General features: G+C 42.9%; 2 protein-coding genes across 2 annotated transcripts; one reads left to right on the top strand and one right to left on the bottom strand.

The window, feature by feature from the left end:
• The first annotated feature begins 159 nt into the window (after positions 1-159).
• Positions 160-13,103, top strand: slc35e1 (solute carrier family 35 member E1). Its single transcript, XM_069679645.1, has 6 exons — positions 160-516; positions 2,720-2,790; positions 5,980-6,117; positions 7,124-7,249; positions 7,357-7,602; positions 8,117-13,103. Exons 1-6 carry the CDS (start codon positions 189-191, stop codon positions 8,342-8,344), a joined length of 1,137 nt encoding a protein of 378 aa, XP_069535746.1. The 5' UTR covers positions 160-188; the 3' UTR covers positions 8,345-13,103.
• A 1,761-nt stretch (positions 13,104-14,864) lies between these two features.
• On the bottom strand, positions 14,865-17,374 carry LOC138607997 (prostaglandin E2 receptor EP4 subtype-like). The gene is made up of 3 exons (XM_069680657.1): positions 17,367-17,374; positions 16,097-16,925; positions 14,865-15,214 (listed from the first exon to the last, which is right to left on the bottom strand). Exons 1-3 carry the CDS (start codon positions 17,372-17,374, stop codon positions 14,882-14,884), a joined length of 1,170 nt encoding a protein of 389 aa, XP_069536758.1. The 3' UTR covers positions 14,865-14,881.
• Positions 17,375-17,859: the final 485 nt, after the last annotated feature.

The following is a 17,859-nucleotide window of genomic DNA, read 5'->3' as shown; positions in this document are numbered from 1 at the left end:
TCTATCGTTTTAAACTCACTGCAGTTGTATTTTACAAAAGCATGTCCGTTGATGACTTTTATTTTGAAAGTCTTCCCCGGAAGCCGTGCGTGCTCTTCTTTGTTGGTACTTTGACGGTCCGTGCAGAGTTTCCCTACCCCGTATGCAGCCAGACACACCACCGGTGACTCGTCACTCCGCGCTGGAAGATGGCTGCGGCGGACCGGCCCCCGGTCAGGGAAGGAATCCGGATATTTTTACTTTGTGTGTGCTGGTACACAGTTAGCTCAGGGGGCAACATCGTCAACAAAATCATCCTGAATGGATTCCCGTACCCGGTCACAGTCTCTCTGTTTCATATCATCTCTATCGTCGTCTTCCTCCCTCCGTTGTTGCGGGCATGGGGAGTCCCCAAAACAGAACTGCCGAGCAGGTACTACCGGTGGTACATCCTGCCTTTAGCTTTCGGAAAATACTTTGCATCTGTGTCGGCTCACTTCAGCATATGGAAAGTTCCAGTTTCATACGCGCACACGGGTGAGTACATTGGATTTGTGTTAAATTGGGTAATAATGTGAGGCCACCTGGAGCGTGTCAGCCTGGGTAACTTGATGATGTGTCTGTACCGTCAGCTGATGTTAGCTTTGTGGCTAACGCTATGCAACCTCGGCAACACCGACGTTTAACCTGCTTATTGGCCCTGATTCTGTGGGTCAAGAACAAACAGGCTTTCATGCGTTTTATTTACTTACCCTTCACCCTCTTACTGCAAATTGGACAGCTTTAGGCTCCCCTTAGGAATAACTAAGTGGCTGCTGTTAGCTAGCTAGCCAACTTAATTAGCGCAGATATACTACGGCAAGGGGGAGGGTCCATCTTCTGTGTTGAAGTGTGCTCTTCCAACTTTGATCTCAGAGTGCCAGGCAAAAATCAGATCACAGCTCCTCGTGCAATTGTTTATTTTTTTAATTTTAATTAGACACTTAAGGTAAAATATAACTTTGTCACCTGTTGTTGAATTCAGTAAGGCTAACGAGCTGTCGCAGTTGCTCCTTAATTAGGTACACCTAGCCAAAACCGAGCGGTCAATGGCTAAATTGATTCAGTCTTATACAACAGATATCTAATATAACTTCCCATTATGACGGTTATAATGTGCAGTTATGTTGAAACTGTTGTGTTTATTCTCACTACATTGTATTTTTGGAGGCTTCACTTTGTAGTCAGATGTTTAAAAAGGTGTCCATAGTCTTAACAACGGAAACATCTCTCAGTATACTGCTATACAGGTCAGCAGCACCACAAGTTACCGCCTATAGAAATGACTAAAGGGTTAAAGCAACACATTTGTTTTACTGTTTCATGACAGTAGAAATTATTACAGGACTTTTGTTGAACTGCATTAGCATTTCATCAAGTGGCACTTGACTCTTTAGTCAAGCCTCTAAATAAAACAGCCCTCTTTACCTGTAAAATCTTTCTTCCTCTGAAAAATAAACTTGCAGCTAGGGCTTCCTCTAAACTACCATTAAAATCCCTGGTGAAGTTTAGACCAGATTTAGAAGTAGGTAAGATTAATAGCAGGGTTGTGTATACCAAATTTATTGCACCGGTGCTTTTAGTCAAAAGGTGTAGTTTACTCCCAACAGTTTGTCTCAGCCTTCTATTAACTTAGCAATGGGTAGGTCAGGCCTCCTTTACACTACTTAAACAGCCCCTGTTGGTCTTCATACCCAAGTTGGTAGCCATTACTATTATGTCAACTAAACAAAGTTTTCCTGTTATCATGAAAATGGTTTCCTTCAACACTTTTGACTGCTTTTGCCAGCCTCTAAACTCCAGTAGATTAATTCCACCCGTTTCCATCCGTACAAGTTTATCCAGTCAAGGCTAGCTTGCTGTGACAATAAGTTATCCAGGAGGCATATTATACTGAGAAGGGCTTTTCATATTATGTATACCCTCAATAATATAACTAAGGTTGACAAAATACTAGAAACACCTCTCAGGATATTGCAAAAAAACAGCATTAAAATTCATTCAGTGCACAGGTTTTAGTTCCAAACGCATTACTACACCTCAAGACACACACATACACACTCTCTAAACAATAAACACGCTGAACAATGACTTCCACTTCCTTTTCTTCTTTTTCTTTTCCTGTCGCTTTGGTAATATCTTATGACATTTATAGCAATAAATCTAGCTAGGTTTAGCTAGGTTCCCTGAGTAAAGAGGAAACGGAGTGTATAATAACACCAGTGAATCTGTAGTAGTTTCCTTTACTTCAACTAGAAATAATTGAATTGGAGTTGCAGCTGCCTCATTAAAAAAGATGTTTAAAGTTTTTAACATGGCTTTACAATCTTTTGGTTGTAGATAAATAACTATCTTCTGTCTTGTGTGTGGCAGTTTTTAGGAGTGCTGAATTTAGCTTTAATAGTCTTAAAGTTTGAAAAGATGACTTGAGTACCTTTTATAAATGATCAGGGTGCCACCTAACTTCAAAAATATCACTTAAGTCTGACGTAGTGTAGTAAAGGCATATCAGTCTTCGAGTGTTTGACAGAGGCGTGGGCCTCGCTCTGACGTAGGTGTCAAACAAATAAGATTTCAACATGATTTTATAGTCCAAATTAACTCAGCCTCATGTTCTCTATCTGCTGCTGGTAAATGTTGTGTGTTTGCCTAGGACATAAGCCAAGTTAACACTATCCCCTTTCTGTTTTTTATTCCACAGTCAAAGCCACCATGCCGATATGGGTTGTGCTGTTATCAAGAATAATCATGAGGGAGAAGCAAACCACAAAGGTGAGTAGGTTCGACAGCAGACCAGGCACAAGGCCCGCTCTGTTTCAGCCTGTTTCTCAGTGTTTCAGAGCCAGCAGTGGTGATGTGGCACCGTGCTGCGCCTGTACTGCATCTCATATTACGGCCATCTGCAGGGGCTTTTGTCCCCGAGGTCAATCACATACTCTGTAGGCGGAGGGGGCAGCGAGGAAACTCGACTTTTTACCAGCCGGAAACACTCACCTGTTAAATCCCTGCGTTCACTCACTTCTCTCCATATTTTAGCGACCAACTGGGTCTGTGTTTATGCATGTCTTTTCTTAATGCAGGGTGTTTTGGTACGCAGTGTGCAGGTGGTGGAAAGGCTTCACACAGGTGGTTGCTCATTTCTGACCAGGGGGCAGAGTTTTATGAGAACAGGAAGAAGCATCATCTCTCTTTCTGTGGCTCAGTGTCGTTATGCTTTAGAAGTACAAAACACAGGTTATAAGTACAAAGTGTTTATCTCATATTTATTGCATGAGCATAGGGAAAAAAAACAGATCATAATATCTGCTTCTACTTAGTTTATATATACTTAAATATAGTGAAATTGAGGCTTAAAGCTTGACCCGGGGCAAAGTTCACAGGCATGATGAATAAGGAGACGTCTGAGTCTTAACATGAGCTTGTCATGTTTACCTTACAGTGGCCAGTCTGGGTCCGCAGTCGGGGAGCGTAGGTGTGCATGACGTGTTACTGCGCGTGTAGAGATCCTGCTTGAGAAGAAGAGGGCTGCTATACCGTCATGAAAGACTTATAGAACAGCTTATAGACCGACTATACACTAGAATAAGTACTTTGCAGAGTCAGGGGACGTCTACCAAACTGGCAAATAGCTACTGTACTGTGTGAGTGAAACATGAATTAAAGAAGATGACATATATATAATTTTTGAGAATGGATAACTAACTCATCCCTGTGGTTTTCTAAACTCAGAAAATGTAATCACCAAATGAATCTAATAAAGCACAGATCTCCTTTTCTCTCTGATAGGAAAACCTCCTCTGTTAATAGTAAGCATTCTTATAATGGTGTACGAATAACTTCAGATAAACACACCATTAGCGTCACTATTAATATAATGGATTGCAATTGAGCAAACTAACCCCGATGTTGTGGTCACTTTTTAAGAACCACACCGCTGTATAATCCAACACAGGCTCACGGCAGGGCTGTTGTATTTGACTGTCTTTATAAAGCTCATAATAGAGACGCAGCGCAATAAAGTCCTGCCCACACAGGAGGGGAAGGCAATTCATCGCTCCACTGAGAAATGTTGCCTGCGAGTCACTTTCGCCTGCTTGCAAACAACAGAAAAATGTCTGAGAGCTGCTGTGTGGTGGGATGGACTACCAACAGGATAAATACCCGAGAGCTATGTTTTTATAAGCATCTGAGCTGATGGAGTGAGCATGTAAGAGAAGAAGTGGATACAGACTATGAGAGATGAGGCATCAGAGGGAAGAATGGGGAAAACCGTAGGATCCTGATACTCAGTAATTTGGCCACATGAACGTTGCAAGCTTAGATATGCAAGGCCTTGTTTTGATTTGAGTTCATTAAAGCTCCTGTGAGGAACTTTCAGTTTGTGTTGGTTTTGGCGCCCCCTGTGGACAAAGACGTACCTCTTTTCTCTTTGCTAATGTTGTCCTGTACATGCTGAAGTGGTGGTTTTTAACAAAAAATCTCATCCTGCTTTCTTTAACAGTCACATGTGTCACGCACTTTAAATTGGAAAATGTAAACAAAGGCAGCGAGCAGTTAGTCGCTTCGTCTGACACCTACCCCCCCCCCCCCCCCCCCGCCAGCAGTTTCAGGAATTAAAAATAACTATATAGAAATAACCAACTTTTCCTCCTGAGTACAAAAAGCCTTCATGGTGGCTTTTCAAAATAATTGTGGGCTCCGGAAATGGGACAAAAAACTAGGCCTCTACTAAAATAGACGAGGCCAGCTCAACAAAAAACTATCAGCCGCTTTACAATAACAAACCTGTATTAATATGTAGGCGCGTTCGGTGTGTAAGCAGACGTTACTTCTTTATCTTTTCATCCTGGTGCTGTTGAAGTCGTTTCACAGAGCTGCCCTGCTTCCTCATATTGTATCCGGTTTAAAAATGTTTAATCAGTAACCAGTGACTCAGGACATCTGGTTTAAAGGCACAGTCTACAGTTGTTTGGAGTTCACACTGTCTTCAGTTGATTTGTTTCACTCTGTGTGTTCGGTTCAGCAGGTGCAAAAGTGGTTTCATGTCATCTGCAGGTCTCAGTAGCATGTTCAAAATAGCACGTGTGTGGTCTGAGAGGAGGTTCAGTGTGCTCTGGTACTGTGGGTTTAAAAAGCTTAAAGCTATTTCATCTTGGTTTCCACTCTTCTTCTGAAGGTTAAAAAGAGACATTTTCTTTGGAGGAATGTTGGAAATGTCACTTTAAAATTTTTAAGCAAAAGAATAATGCCAGCCTCAAACATCAAACTCGTTACTAATCTTTTGGCCTGTTGAAGTTACTATCATCCTTTGTTGATGTTGAAGCTAGAGCTGCAACAAATGGCCGAGTGAGAGACAGATAAAAGCCTTTTATTTTGAAAATCTATTTATCTTTTCAGTCATTGTTAAAGCATGCAAACGTTTGCTGGTTTCAGCTTCATGAATAAAAAATGTTGTTGCTTTTTTGTTATTTGTGAAAGTAAAAGTTTTTGGGGGTTGGACTGCTGGTTGCAAAAGAAAAGCACATTGTAGACTTTTGGGTTCTGGGAAATTGTGACTTCTATTATTTCCAATTTCATGACATTTATAGTCTATACTGTTAATGGATTATTGTGCTAAATAGTTGATCATGAAAATAGTTGTTTATATCCCTACATACAGCCGTGCATAACGTTTTATAGATATGATTGGCGTTGAGATATAACCGAAAAAGGGCGGCAACAAGCCACTCATATTATTACTCATCTTTTTGTAGGATGCAACCAACAATCACTTTGATTATCGATTAACCTGCAGATTAGTTTCTACATTGTTCAGTCTATAAAATGCAGAATCTCCTAAAGCCAGAGGAGTCATTTTCATATTTCTCTGACAAAAAAATTTCAGGTAGATTTAGATTAAATTCTATTTTGACACTTCTGCATATAACTCTGCCCTGTGTCTCCGCCTGCTCTCTCTCGCAGGTTTACGTATCGCTCATCCCGATCATCGGCGGCGTCCTGCTGGCCACGGTGACTGAGCTCTCCTTTGATGTCTCAGGACTCATCAGCGCTCTGGCTGCCACGCTCTGCTTCTCTCTGCAAAACATCTTCTCCAAAAAGGTAACTCATTCTCAACCCCGTCATGTCCCGCATGATCCCTGCACCAAAGAGAGGGCGAGACAGTGGAGGAGGGAGAGAGGGAGGGAGGGGGGTTTAAAAAGTTCCTTTTGGTGGTTTGATGTAAATCGGCTGAAACTGAAAAACTGAAAGCTGGAATTCACAAGTGGCTGCTTTAGCGTAATAACAAAGGTGGGCTTCAAAGAATAATTCCTTTTTATGTCCTTCAGCTTTGATCTTGTGTACCTGATTGTTGCTTTCATGAGAAGTTATTGTAATCTTGATGCTTTATACAAACAACTTCTAAATACTAGTTGCGATGTTCCAGGTGGGACATGTGTTCTATAAGGTCGTATTATATGTTAAACCGTTTTTAAAAATGTAACTTCCATATTACAAACCAATTTAAGGGCAGCATTCAAGAGGGACTGAAGGAAGAATCTCACCTCTAAAATGCCTATTTTAGTTGGTAAGTGCAATACCATCTCCTGCCACAAGATGGCAGAGCTTTTTAACAACTGACCCGATGACACAAACGATCATTCTGACTGTTTTCCAGAGAATATGTTGGTTAGATCATTGAATTTGACAAACATCATCTCTGCCACTATTTTCATGCAAATCACACAATTTCAGAAACAAGGTTATTTGAAACAAGCTCATGTTTCGGCCGCCATCACAGCTCGACACAAAGTGATCAGGCTGGAAACAGTAAGAAAAGGAGGCCCAGGTTTAACAGAACTCCCTGCACACTTCACAGGGAGGGAATGTTTCAGAAGAAGCTGGATTGCACTCTGTTTAGTCCACATGTTGAAGGAGGACCTGAAATAGGAGCTCTTTTAAAAGCAGATCAGGTTCTTGGATGACTTTTTATTTTTCATGTTCAGTTAGTGTTCAGGAAACAGGTCATGACCTTAGATATATCATCACCATCTCAAAGGCTGGTGCAATAACGACTTTGTTTTCACTACCTTTTTATAAAATGATCTGTTTCCCCTTTTTTTCAAAGGTGTTGCGGGACACAAGGATCCACCACTTAAGGCTGCTCAACATCTTAGGTTTCAATGCGGTAATCTTCATGCTGCCCACTTGGGTCCTGGTGGATCTCTCTGTGTTTCTAGTCAATGGAGACATGGTGAGTAACAGTTTCACATTCACACCACCTGCTGTCTTGATTGTTCAGCAGCATCTGGCTTATTCTGTAACCCTGAACGACACCTGACCGAACTGCTCTCCTCGCAGTCGGAGGTCTCAGGATGGTCGGGCACCTTCGTCCTCCTTCTCATCAGCGGCTTCTGCAACTTCGCCCAGAACGTCATCGCCTTCAGCGTACTCAACCTGGTCAGCCCGCTCAGCTACGCCGTCGCCAACGCCACCAAGAGGATCATGGTCATTAGCATCTCGCTGCTAATGCTGCGCAACCCGGTCACGCTCACAAACGTCCTGGGTATGATGACGGCCATCGTCGGGGTCTTCCTCTACAACAAGGTGAGTCACCATGGCAACTGGGATGGAGGAAGGGACCCGAGACAGAAAAAATGTATCTCCCTGTTTTACGGCCAAGGCAGCGACTTTTCAAAAGAACATTTTGAGCTAATTTTGTGGTCAAACATGAATGAAACATGTTTGCATCATTATGTATTTGCCATAGAAACCAGCTGTTACTTTGTGCTCTATAGATTCTCTGTATAGAGTCTATACATGCTCTGTTAGCTCTTTGCTCCATTCACAGCTGTTCTTTCTATTAATAGGAGTGAACTGCTTGGCACGCTGCCTAAAAACCGCTTTCCATATCTGTCTTTCCATCCAACGTGCGGCTGTTTGCCACTAACTGAAATGTAAATAGTAAAGTTAAGCTACACTTTATTTATCCTGTCGAGGAAACGTCTGGCCCGCCCAAACTATTTAGGATCTGTGTGCAGCCGCAGATCACTGCCAGGGGACCAACTACAAAGACACTCAGTCATTTAAAAACCCATCTGCCTCTTTCCTCTGCCAACAGGCCAAGTATGACGCCAACAAGGAGAAGAAGCTGCTGCCCAGCACCAAGGAGGACCTGTTGTCCTTCGACAACCCGGCGCTGGAGAAGATCCAGGCTAACGGGTCAGTGCCTTTCCCCCACGGCTCAGAGCAGCAGCACAACTGGAACAACGTGCTGACCGACCACTTCCAGTACAGCCGGCAGGCCTACACGACGAACTACAGCAGCAACCACCAGTATGTGGTGTAAACGAGGAGTCCGTCCTCGCCCCGGGGGTCGCTGTCATAGACATTACTGTGTGTAGCCGCCCTCCCTGCAGCGGGTCCTCTTTGCCCCGCACACGAGACTGAAGGCAAGTGCTGTTTATTGGTGGAGATGAGATGAGTCTTTCATGACGGGCCAGTGATGTGACCTCCCCCGCACTCCTCCCTGTCTAAACTTCACTTTCTGTAGTTTATTTATTACTTTGGTCCCGACTGTATGAGAAGAGAGATATCACCTGTTTTCAGACACTTTGGGGACAAATTCAGACATTTTATCCAGACGCAGAAAAGTGCCACAACAGGTGGACACTAAAAAGGTAGTTGATTACTAAGTTGCACCTTACTGTCTGGACATGTCTGAGTTTAGTTCTCACAAGCAGCCGTATTCTGTTTTGGATTGTTTTGTTCACTTTCAGAGGAAACGATGTCAGCTGTAATTATTTACTGTGAACACTAACATGCACCGAAACAAGAGTCCGTCATGATACATCTCATAACACGGGCAGCTCAGTGGAGGGGGGGGGGGGGGGCATTTACATTTGGGCATTTTTATCTTTTAGGGTAGTCATTTTTTCTTCACGAGGCACCTGTAACGATGTGAGGAGAAGTCATCTTCCTCTCCTCTGTCAATAAAAGTTTGAGGCAGCAGGACAAAGTTTGTCGAGGGTTGTGCAAAGTAGGCGACAGTCACCTTAAGTCACCTCAGCTCTACTTGGTGGTGAGCGCTTACTGGCAAATGTCAGAATACTAGCATGCTGTACTTACAGGGTAAATATTCTACCTGATAAACGTAGGCATGTTAGCATCGTCATTGTGAGCATGTTAGCGTGGTAACAGTAGCGTTTACCTCCAAGCAGAGCTGTTAGGATGGCTGTTGTTACAAATGCCCGATGAGGAAAACAATTCAAAAATTCAAAATAAAGAACAAAAACTTTAAGTCACATTTCAGCCACATTTGTTGTCAGCAAGTGTTTTTACTTGTTAAAATAACTGTCGAAGAACATGATTTTCTAACATGCGCACAAACACGGAGCCTCCTCGTCTTTGAACAACAATAAACCGAGAGCGAGACGAGTTCTGTCTCCCGGAACAGTCAATGACCTCCCGCAGATCTGTCTCGTTCCCCAACACAACACATCACAGTTTGATGTCATTAAGATAAACAGAAAAAATTTGCTTAGAATTAGACATTAGCTAAAACAGAGCACTACACGCGTCACACTACAGCAGCTGCGCACTGCAAAGATGATGCTTCGCCCGTCTTAGAGGCTCTAGCCATTAAAATTAGTCAAGATGTTAAAGTTCTTTATTTTTCTGTCTCAGTTTAGAGTTGAAACAACACACAGGCTTTTTTAATTGATTATTAGTATTTCGTGATCTGCGAAGCGTCTCCGGCAGAGAAAGATTCTCTCTCCTGTCAAGTGTTTTTTTCCCCAGTCTGAACCAAAGCTGCTCCGCCATGTTTGTTCTTTGTTTTTTTACACATGGGCCCGGTTCAAGTTTGCGCATCATGAAACGACTAAATGTGTTACGCAGATTGTGACTCTGTCCGTCAAGTAGCGTCGGAGTGTGATGTTTGATTTTAAGATCACTGGACAGAGGAGACGTGCGTGAAATCAGAGGTTTGGTTTGTGCAATTAAAGACTCAACTTTAACTTCACATAGACGAGAGGTTTGATTGTCATTATTGATTACACGTCTGAAAATTTGTTACTTATAAACATTTAATAATGAAAAGCTCTTTTTCACTGCTGGATTTAATATAGGAAACATTGGTCACCTGCTTTTCTCCGTGTGGGTTAGCTTGTGCTAACTGATGCTCTGTTAGCATAGGAAGTTTTTGCGTAAATTTTTTTGGTTCAGCCGTCTCAGCGTCTGAAATCTATTTCTGCGTATTTATTTTGTAGGGATGATGCACATTTACATTGTGTAAAAGCTCCGGTTGTAGCCTGTAAGTTTTTAAACTGTGTCTGGCGGGAAGAAGAGAGTGCAGTTGAATTGTAACGTGTTTTTTAGAGTACAAAGTTTTGCCTTTTTCGACTAATTTTAAACACTGTCGCTGTATTCAGTCTGTGGAAGAAACAGCTCGTGCTTTTGGGGCTTACCAGAGACTAAGTAGCATTAATTCTTCTACGTTTCCTCCTTTTTTTTTTCATTTTTAGAGCGAGCTAGCTCTGCTGAGCTGGTTAGTATGACGTAGCGGTTCTGTTATCTCCAACAGGGCGAGAAATCCCCACAACTTCGTCAGGTAAACAAATATGATGCCCTACTTTTAGAAGCTGATATCAAGGGGAAAAGCAGAAACACTTCTTTGCTGTGACATAGTGAATGTTCACATCCCTGGAACAATTTTTTAAATGATGGCTCCAATCTTATTAGTGTGCTGATTATTGTGCTCTGTGAGGCTGTACGTTGTGGAGTTAGACTACACAACAAAAAGTGTAATGTAGTCCAACACAACACCACAAACAGCAGCCTCAAAATAACAAGACTTTGATCCAGAAGCTCTAAATTACATTATTTTTATTTTTCATATTCAGTCTGTTTTCAACATTTCATATACCGGCAGTGGATGAAATGAAACGGCAGAGAGTATCGCCCATCTCTGCAGAGATTGGTTTTACAGCTGCATGTGTCTCACATAGGTCAATGTAACATCTCTCTTCAGCTCCTGAGGCGGCTGTAAAGCACCTGTAAAGCACCTGTGATAATATGATACCTTCCCAGCACCAAACGGGAACTAATTCACTGAGCTGCCGGAGAACAAACAGGAGCATTTAACAGCTAATGCACCACATATCTCTTTAAGCATTTAGGGAAGACTTGAGTTTAAAGAGGGGGTATCATGCTGTTTCACATTTTAAGATGTATATATATAATGTTACAATGTTGGATGTCCAGACTAAATGTGGGTGAAGTTTCAAATCTATAGGTTAAAGTATGTTGGAGTAATCTCCTGCTAAAAAAGTCTCAGCTTGCAAGCTGCTGTGAACGCTCGCTTTCAGACAGACTTTTTCAGACTTTCACTTTGTGATGTCACAAAATGGAGGAACTCTATATTTGGGCATCTGCTCGAGACACAGCAGAACTTCCTGCTCCTGGCACAGTTCAAGGACACATCCACCAAGCAGCTCAGTCTGCCTCAAAAAATTTTTTCACTCCCCACTCTGCTCAACGGCTCTGCTCGTCACGTTGGTTCAGAATGTATTGCAGAAAGTGTTTCTTTTAGTCGTGAAGGAAAGACATCAGTGTTTACTTATCCAAAGGACGAGAGCAGCAGACATTCGGTTCAAATCGAAAAAATTAAGTTTACTCTTTGCGAACAAGTCTGTAACACGGCCACAGGGTAGGAGGCGTGCCTCTCCCTCCCTCGGTAGGCTTCGGAGAGCTGGCCAATCAGAAGAAAGCAGGCTTGTATGGGCGGGGTTTCTTAAAGAGACAGAGCTGACTGAGCTTTCAGGCAGAGGCTGTATGAGGGCCTGCACAGAGCACCAGTGTGAGGATTTTTTTTTAACTATAAATTATGCTAAGCTACTCCACAGGTATCACAGAGTGAAATATGAAGTGTGAAATTAGCATCATACCCCCCCTTTAAATAAGAGTAAAGATCATTTGTCAGGAGGCCATTGATCATTAATGGATCTTTTATATGTTACTTTAGTATGTTTTGAGTTTCTGCTCCTTTAATTTGAAGGAGCAGATGCTTTTGAGTTCCTGTGCAGATATATTACTGAACACAAAGCAATGGCAATCAGTCAAGGACACACTTCATCTTTAAATCTCTCTTATCTCCAGAAGGTGAAACTTAGAGAGCTGATTTTCACTCTCTGAAATCATCACGACTGCTTTAAGAAACTATTTCAATATAAATTCATTGCAAAATGCTAACTTGCTAACAAAATGCTAATTAGCGTATCAGACTTGCACAGTAAATTACTACTTGTGCAGTAAATCAAATGAATCTGACATATCGTACACTGCCAGATGGTTAAATTAAAACTTTTTTACGAGTAAAATCTGTCGTCCAGAGGGAGCGGCTCGCTGCTGAGAAACGTGGTCACTTCTGAAACAGCAGGTTTACATCCAAACAAACAATTTGAAAAATTACACAATCCTTTTCTGAGGAATATTGACGTGAAAGCTCCACTTCAGTTTCCAAACACTCTGTGATTATATCGAGAGGGTTTTTTGACTGTTAATGTCAACATGTTCATGCAGTGTTTTTCCCAGAATGCATCAGAGCAGACCTTTTCTGGTTAATTAAACATCTCAACTCCTCCTGAATCTTCATCACATTTTCTCCTTCACGTTGCCAAAAGCAGAGTATGTAATGTTTCTGGCGCTGACGCAGTGCAGCACGGAGGCCTTGTTTGCGGGTGAACAAGATGTAAAAATCCATAAATTATAACATGTTGTACTTTATGGATTTCCTGATGATTGTTTATTTCTGTACAGTGAGAATTTAGAGAACGGTCAACTCTCCTGTAAAGCTTTTATCGGGGCTGTAAATGTAAACTAGCGAGGGGGGGGGGGGCTACTTTGTAAAACTTGTATAATTATTATTTTTGTGCGTCTTTAATGGATCTCGAGACAGAATTTTTACTTAACCAATGTTTATAGATTTTTATTTATGTGTCAAGGTACAAAGATGTTGTACAGAGGTGCAGCTGTGCACAGTCTCGTCTGCTTATGTTTAGTAAATGCTATTTTTAAATGTTGGGGAAAAAATAAATGCATTATGGAATACTGAACAGAATGACTGTCTTTATTTTTATTAAAATATCAGGCAGGCTATATATACATTCAGGCTTTCTTATTAACCTTTTTTGGCCTTTTTTATTTTTATTTTTTAGCCTTAATGTGATTGGACAGCCGTTGAGAGACAGGAAACGTAGGGAGTAGGAAGTGAGGGATGACCAAATGATCGTCAGACCGAGAGTCGAACCTTGGATCAGTGCGTTGAGGACTGTAGCCTCTGCACACGGGGCGCCTGCTCTACCAACTGAGCCAAACCAGCACCCCAAGATGGACATTTGACACACTTTTATGCTATATTCTTTTAGAAGGAAGTCATCATTTCAAATATTCCACTAGCATTGTTATATGTTATGTGTTTAAGGAAGAATATGTCCCTCTTCTGCCTTGTCACAACAAGAAACAGGCAGCTAAAACCCTTTTAAAAAAACGGACACCAGAGTACAAATGGATTCTGAAATATTACCTAGTGTCTGCTTGATGTGTAAATAGCTCATTATCAGCTTGTTTTGATGTATTTGTGCCCCCTAGTGGCCAAGAATCACTTAAGGCAGCATCATACTGCAAGTAATCCTGAGTAGTATCACATTCTGTTTGGAGCCTCTCATCCACAGAACCCGTCAGTGGAGCCAATCTTACCTCGAACTTTTTAAAGATGGATGAAATCTGCACAAGCTCCAGGAGTGCATTTGAAGCACATCCTGGAGAGAAAATCCTGCAGGTGGAGGTAAGTCACCATCCGTGACACCTGCGTGTTTCCCCGCCTGCACTTCCTTCCCCATAGGGTCACAAGATTAATGAGGTGTCATGAGATGATTAATTGGAGGGATTCACTGGCCTTTGTCTTTTTACTTTCTCTTTAATCTTTGTAAAATGTTGAGTCATTTGAACAGCTATTGGAATTAAATGATGTGAGAATTTCGAGCGGAAATGCGTCTTTTTTTAAATGTAAAATCTTCATCAAACATGGAGTGAAAAGAACATTAAATCCCTCTTCTGTGTAGGAAAGTAGAAGTACAAAGCAGCATGAAATGAAAGTACAGTTTCATTCACGACTAAATCATTCAAAGAATTGAGACAAAAGACACCAAAGATGAAGCTGTAGGATCTTTAATGCAAACATCCATCAGCGATATTCAGTCTGTGCTTCTCATGTTTCCCTCCTGATGCACAGGTAACTTCTGAGGAGTCTCCTAATGGCAATTCTGTAACTGAGAGAGGATTAGGAGCACAAACCGCGAATACCACCGCCAGACTGTTAAGATGTCCACGCACTTCTAACACTCACTGATCAACTGAGCTCTGCCTGCAGATGAAATGAGCTACTGTTAAATCAGCAGGAGCTGTAACCCTTCTACTTTGACCACTAATCCTGTAGCTGCTTCGTTCACATTCCCGGAGGACTGATGGAAGGAGGGTCGGCCTGGGGGTGAGGTAACGAGAGGAAAAGTGCAGCTTGACACAGGCCTAGTGGTATGGAGAAAGCAGGAGCCGGTTAAGAGAGGCTGGGTGACACAGAAAGGCACAAAATAAAGGCTCAGTCTTTTTGTCGCTCTTAGTTAGAAACAGACTCCTCTTCCCTGATTCACTGCAGACTCAAAAAATAATCCTCCAGGAGCTCGGAGGGTCCCGTCCTGCTGTGAGTCCACAGTCGTCACAGTGTCTCCATCCCTCTGACGTCACTCTGAAGCAAAGTCTCTGGCTCCCCGTCACAGATGCTCGCAGCGTGAGCGAGGTTCATGGTTGTCAAACATGTCCTCAGAGTGTTTTAAGTCTGGTGGAGGCTCTCTGTGTCATGCGGAGTGAACTTGGCTGTGGCGTGCAGCTGAGTGATGATGTTTGTGTTGCACATCAGCTGTGTGAACACGTGGCCGCCTGCCATGAGTTCTGGATATAACAGATGTCTTCGTGGTGTGGGAGGTGAGCTTCCGCGTGTGCTGCTGCCATGTCTAGATAAACTGAGCAGCCGACGAAACAGAGACCGCCTGAGGAGGATGTAGATCCAGGGGTCCAGAATGGGGTTAACAGAGGCTATCCGGATGGCCGCCAGGTCAGCTTTGTGGTCATCTTTCAGCATGAAGCAGTTGGCGAACACACGGACCTTAAAGAGAAAAACACGTTCAGATCTTCACACTGTGAATAACATAAGATTGAACTATTTATCCCGAAGGAAATGATAGTGCTAGACAACTCCAAAAATAGTGAAAGTACTTCCATATACTCTGAAAATGTCCTCTTTTTCATTCATGAAAAATGAATAACTATATATATAACTATATTAACCCTACGATAAAATGTAGACCTTATTGCTAAGCAACCTCTTTACCTGACCACTTGTCCAAGCTTTAAAGTTTTAATAAAGTGTGTGCAGTTGGAAAAAGATTTTTTTTATCCTCAAATTGTTGCATTTAAATAACTTTTGGAGATGACAAATAAGTAAAACAAAGTAACTCAAAACTCAAAAATATATAAAAGAACTATTAGGTGTATAACTTTTAGTTTGTATGGAAAAAATAAAATAAAATCGCCTTTTAAGTGTATTTATTTAGTGTCTGGATTATAGATCAATCATAATACAGCTGAAAACATGTGAAGAAGTCCCTCTACATCGCCCCTGAGAAAAAGCCAATCGGCTTTATACTTTTGTAGTCTTTGAATTACTTGGGATCTTAAACAGGATGTTGAGCTGTTTCAAAGTAAAAGCATCAGGCTGGTGCCCTGCCCTTAGTTTTTGCCCCAGCCCCTTAGACAGGCTCAGACCGCCACTGAATCTCACTTATTAATCTATCGCAGCTTAATAAATAGACACCTGAGACAAATCTTAAAAGTAACATTTACTGAACCTAGGATGTTTGCTTTCCCCTCGTTCCTGAAAAAATTCTGAAGATGAACAAGTTTTGTTGTCATTTATAAAGTTTTGAATGAAAGATGAATAACTAATGCAAACCGATAACGGCTTCATCACGATCCCACTCTGACTCACCACTAGCGGGGCCGAACAGGCGAGCACCACCGCAGAGGTCGTCACCAGCACCGCGATCATCTGCGTCTCTGCGGCGGAGGACAGAGCTCTCCACCTCTCCCGGACGCTGGCTCTGGTGACCGGCCGCCGAACGGTCCTCCGGCGCATGAGCAGCAGCGCTCCGCACACCGCCAGGTTCAGCACGATGGTGCCCAGGATGAGCAGCACGCTGACGGAGCCGTACATGACGGAGTACGCGGCGACCACAGGCTTGTTCGTCCTCCAGTTGATGAAGCACCAGGTGCCGGAAGGCTGCAGGTTGCTCTTCGCCATGCCCATCATCGGGAGGCAGCAGAAGAAGATGTGGCTGATGTAAATGAAGAAGAGGAACTTCTGCGCAAAGCGTCGGTCCACCCCCCACCGCTGGTAAGTGTAAGGGCAGCAGATCGCCATGTAGCGCTCTGCTGCCATGGCGCATATGATGCTCAGCCCTGCGAGACCGAAAAACAGCAACAAAAAGGAGTCAAACTCGCACACACGCATGTTTTGAAGCACTTGCCGGTCCAGGTAGTTGGCTATGGTGAGTGGGCTGGCCAGGCACGTGCCCAGCAGGTCCGTCACTGCCAGACCGCACAGCAGCGTGTAGAAAGCAGAAGATTTCCTCTCCTGTCTCGATACTGAAAGAACGATTATTGCGATTATATTCCCAACAGCACCTCCAGCGAACATAAAAACCGGTAAAGCTAAAGCAGTCTGCCTGGTCGCGTGGGAACGCTGAGCCATACTGTCGTTACTGAAAACAGATCCGTGCGTAAAGTTCCGGTTCTCCATGGCCAGAAGCACCCAGAGGCTGATGTTTGGTTGCGATAATTACTTTGGACTGTTGTGGATTTGGGAGTGCATTTCCTTTTGAACCCCCTGCAGAAGAAAAGGAGTCAGCAAGGGTATTTTCTCTGGTAGTCTCATCCCCTCTGCTTTCCTGTAATCCACATGTGTGTAATCACAGCTGTGGAGGGAGAGGCGGGCTGTTTCTGTAATCCTGCACCACTGAGACTTGACAGGGATGGATGGGATGAGACGCTCTGGGCGACGGACAGACGGGAAGATAGACGTTTTTTTTTTTTGTATAGATCAATTTCCGCTTCTTGTCTAATGTGCGGATGTTTACGTCACCACAGAGCTGCGTAAACTTTGAAGCAGCCTGTCAGGAGGTCAGCTGGACTGGCTGGTGAGTAAAGACGGAGAGCACAAACAGAGAGAGAAGAGACCTCAGCAGACTTGTCACACCCACTTTGACATGAGTCGTGTGAACGCAGAAAATATTACACCGAATCAAACCACAAATAACAGAGGGAAACTCCTCCACTGCTTTGGAGCCAATGCACAAAACTCATCCATCAAACTGAGCATGTGCATTTTAACTGGAAGAAGTAAATCAAATTCAGAGCTTCACTCCTGAACTTACACAGTTTTTCTCTTTCCTTTGCACATTTTCCCCCCTTCTTTAGAAACTCTCCCCTTGGCGAACAGGTGAAATCTTGACGTCTGAGGCAAAGAGATCTCGCTTACCAGAAAGCTCATATTTCCTTTGTAGTTATTACATTCCAGTGTCACATGGGTGGATTTGAGGCTGCTGTAAGGAAACCAGAGATAAGTGCAGCTATAAAAGCATACAAATCCACATCTGTACATCAATGAAGTCCACTTCTGGTTTGGATTCTGAGACGTTTCTACTAGGGATGCACGATATTGGATTTTTTGCCGATATCCGGTATGCCGATATT

This window comes from Semicossyphus pulcher, unplaced genomic scaffold, assembly GCF_022749685.1.
Source record: "Semicossyphus pulcher isolate SPU_LCO1_2020_fin unplaced genomic scaffold, fSemPul1.0.p SCAF_4, whole genome shotgun sequence".
In the NCBI taxonomy this organism is placed as follows: Eukaryota; Metazoa; Chordata; class Actinopteri; order Labriformes; family Labridae; genus Semicossyphus; species Semicossyphus pulcher.
Note: the sequence above shows the minus strand (reverse complement) of the source record. Positions and strands in the feature narration are given on the sequence as shown.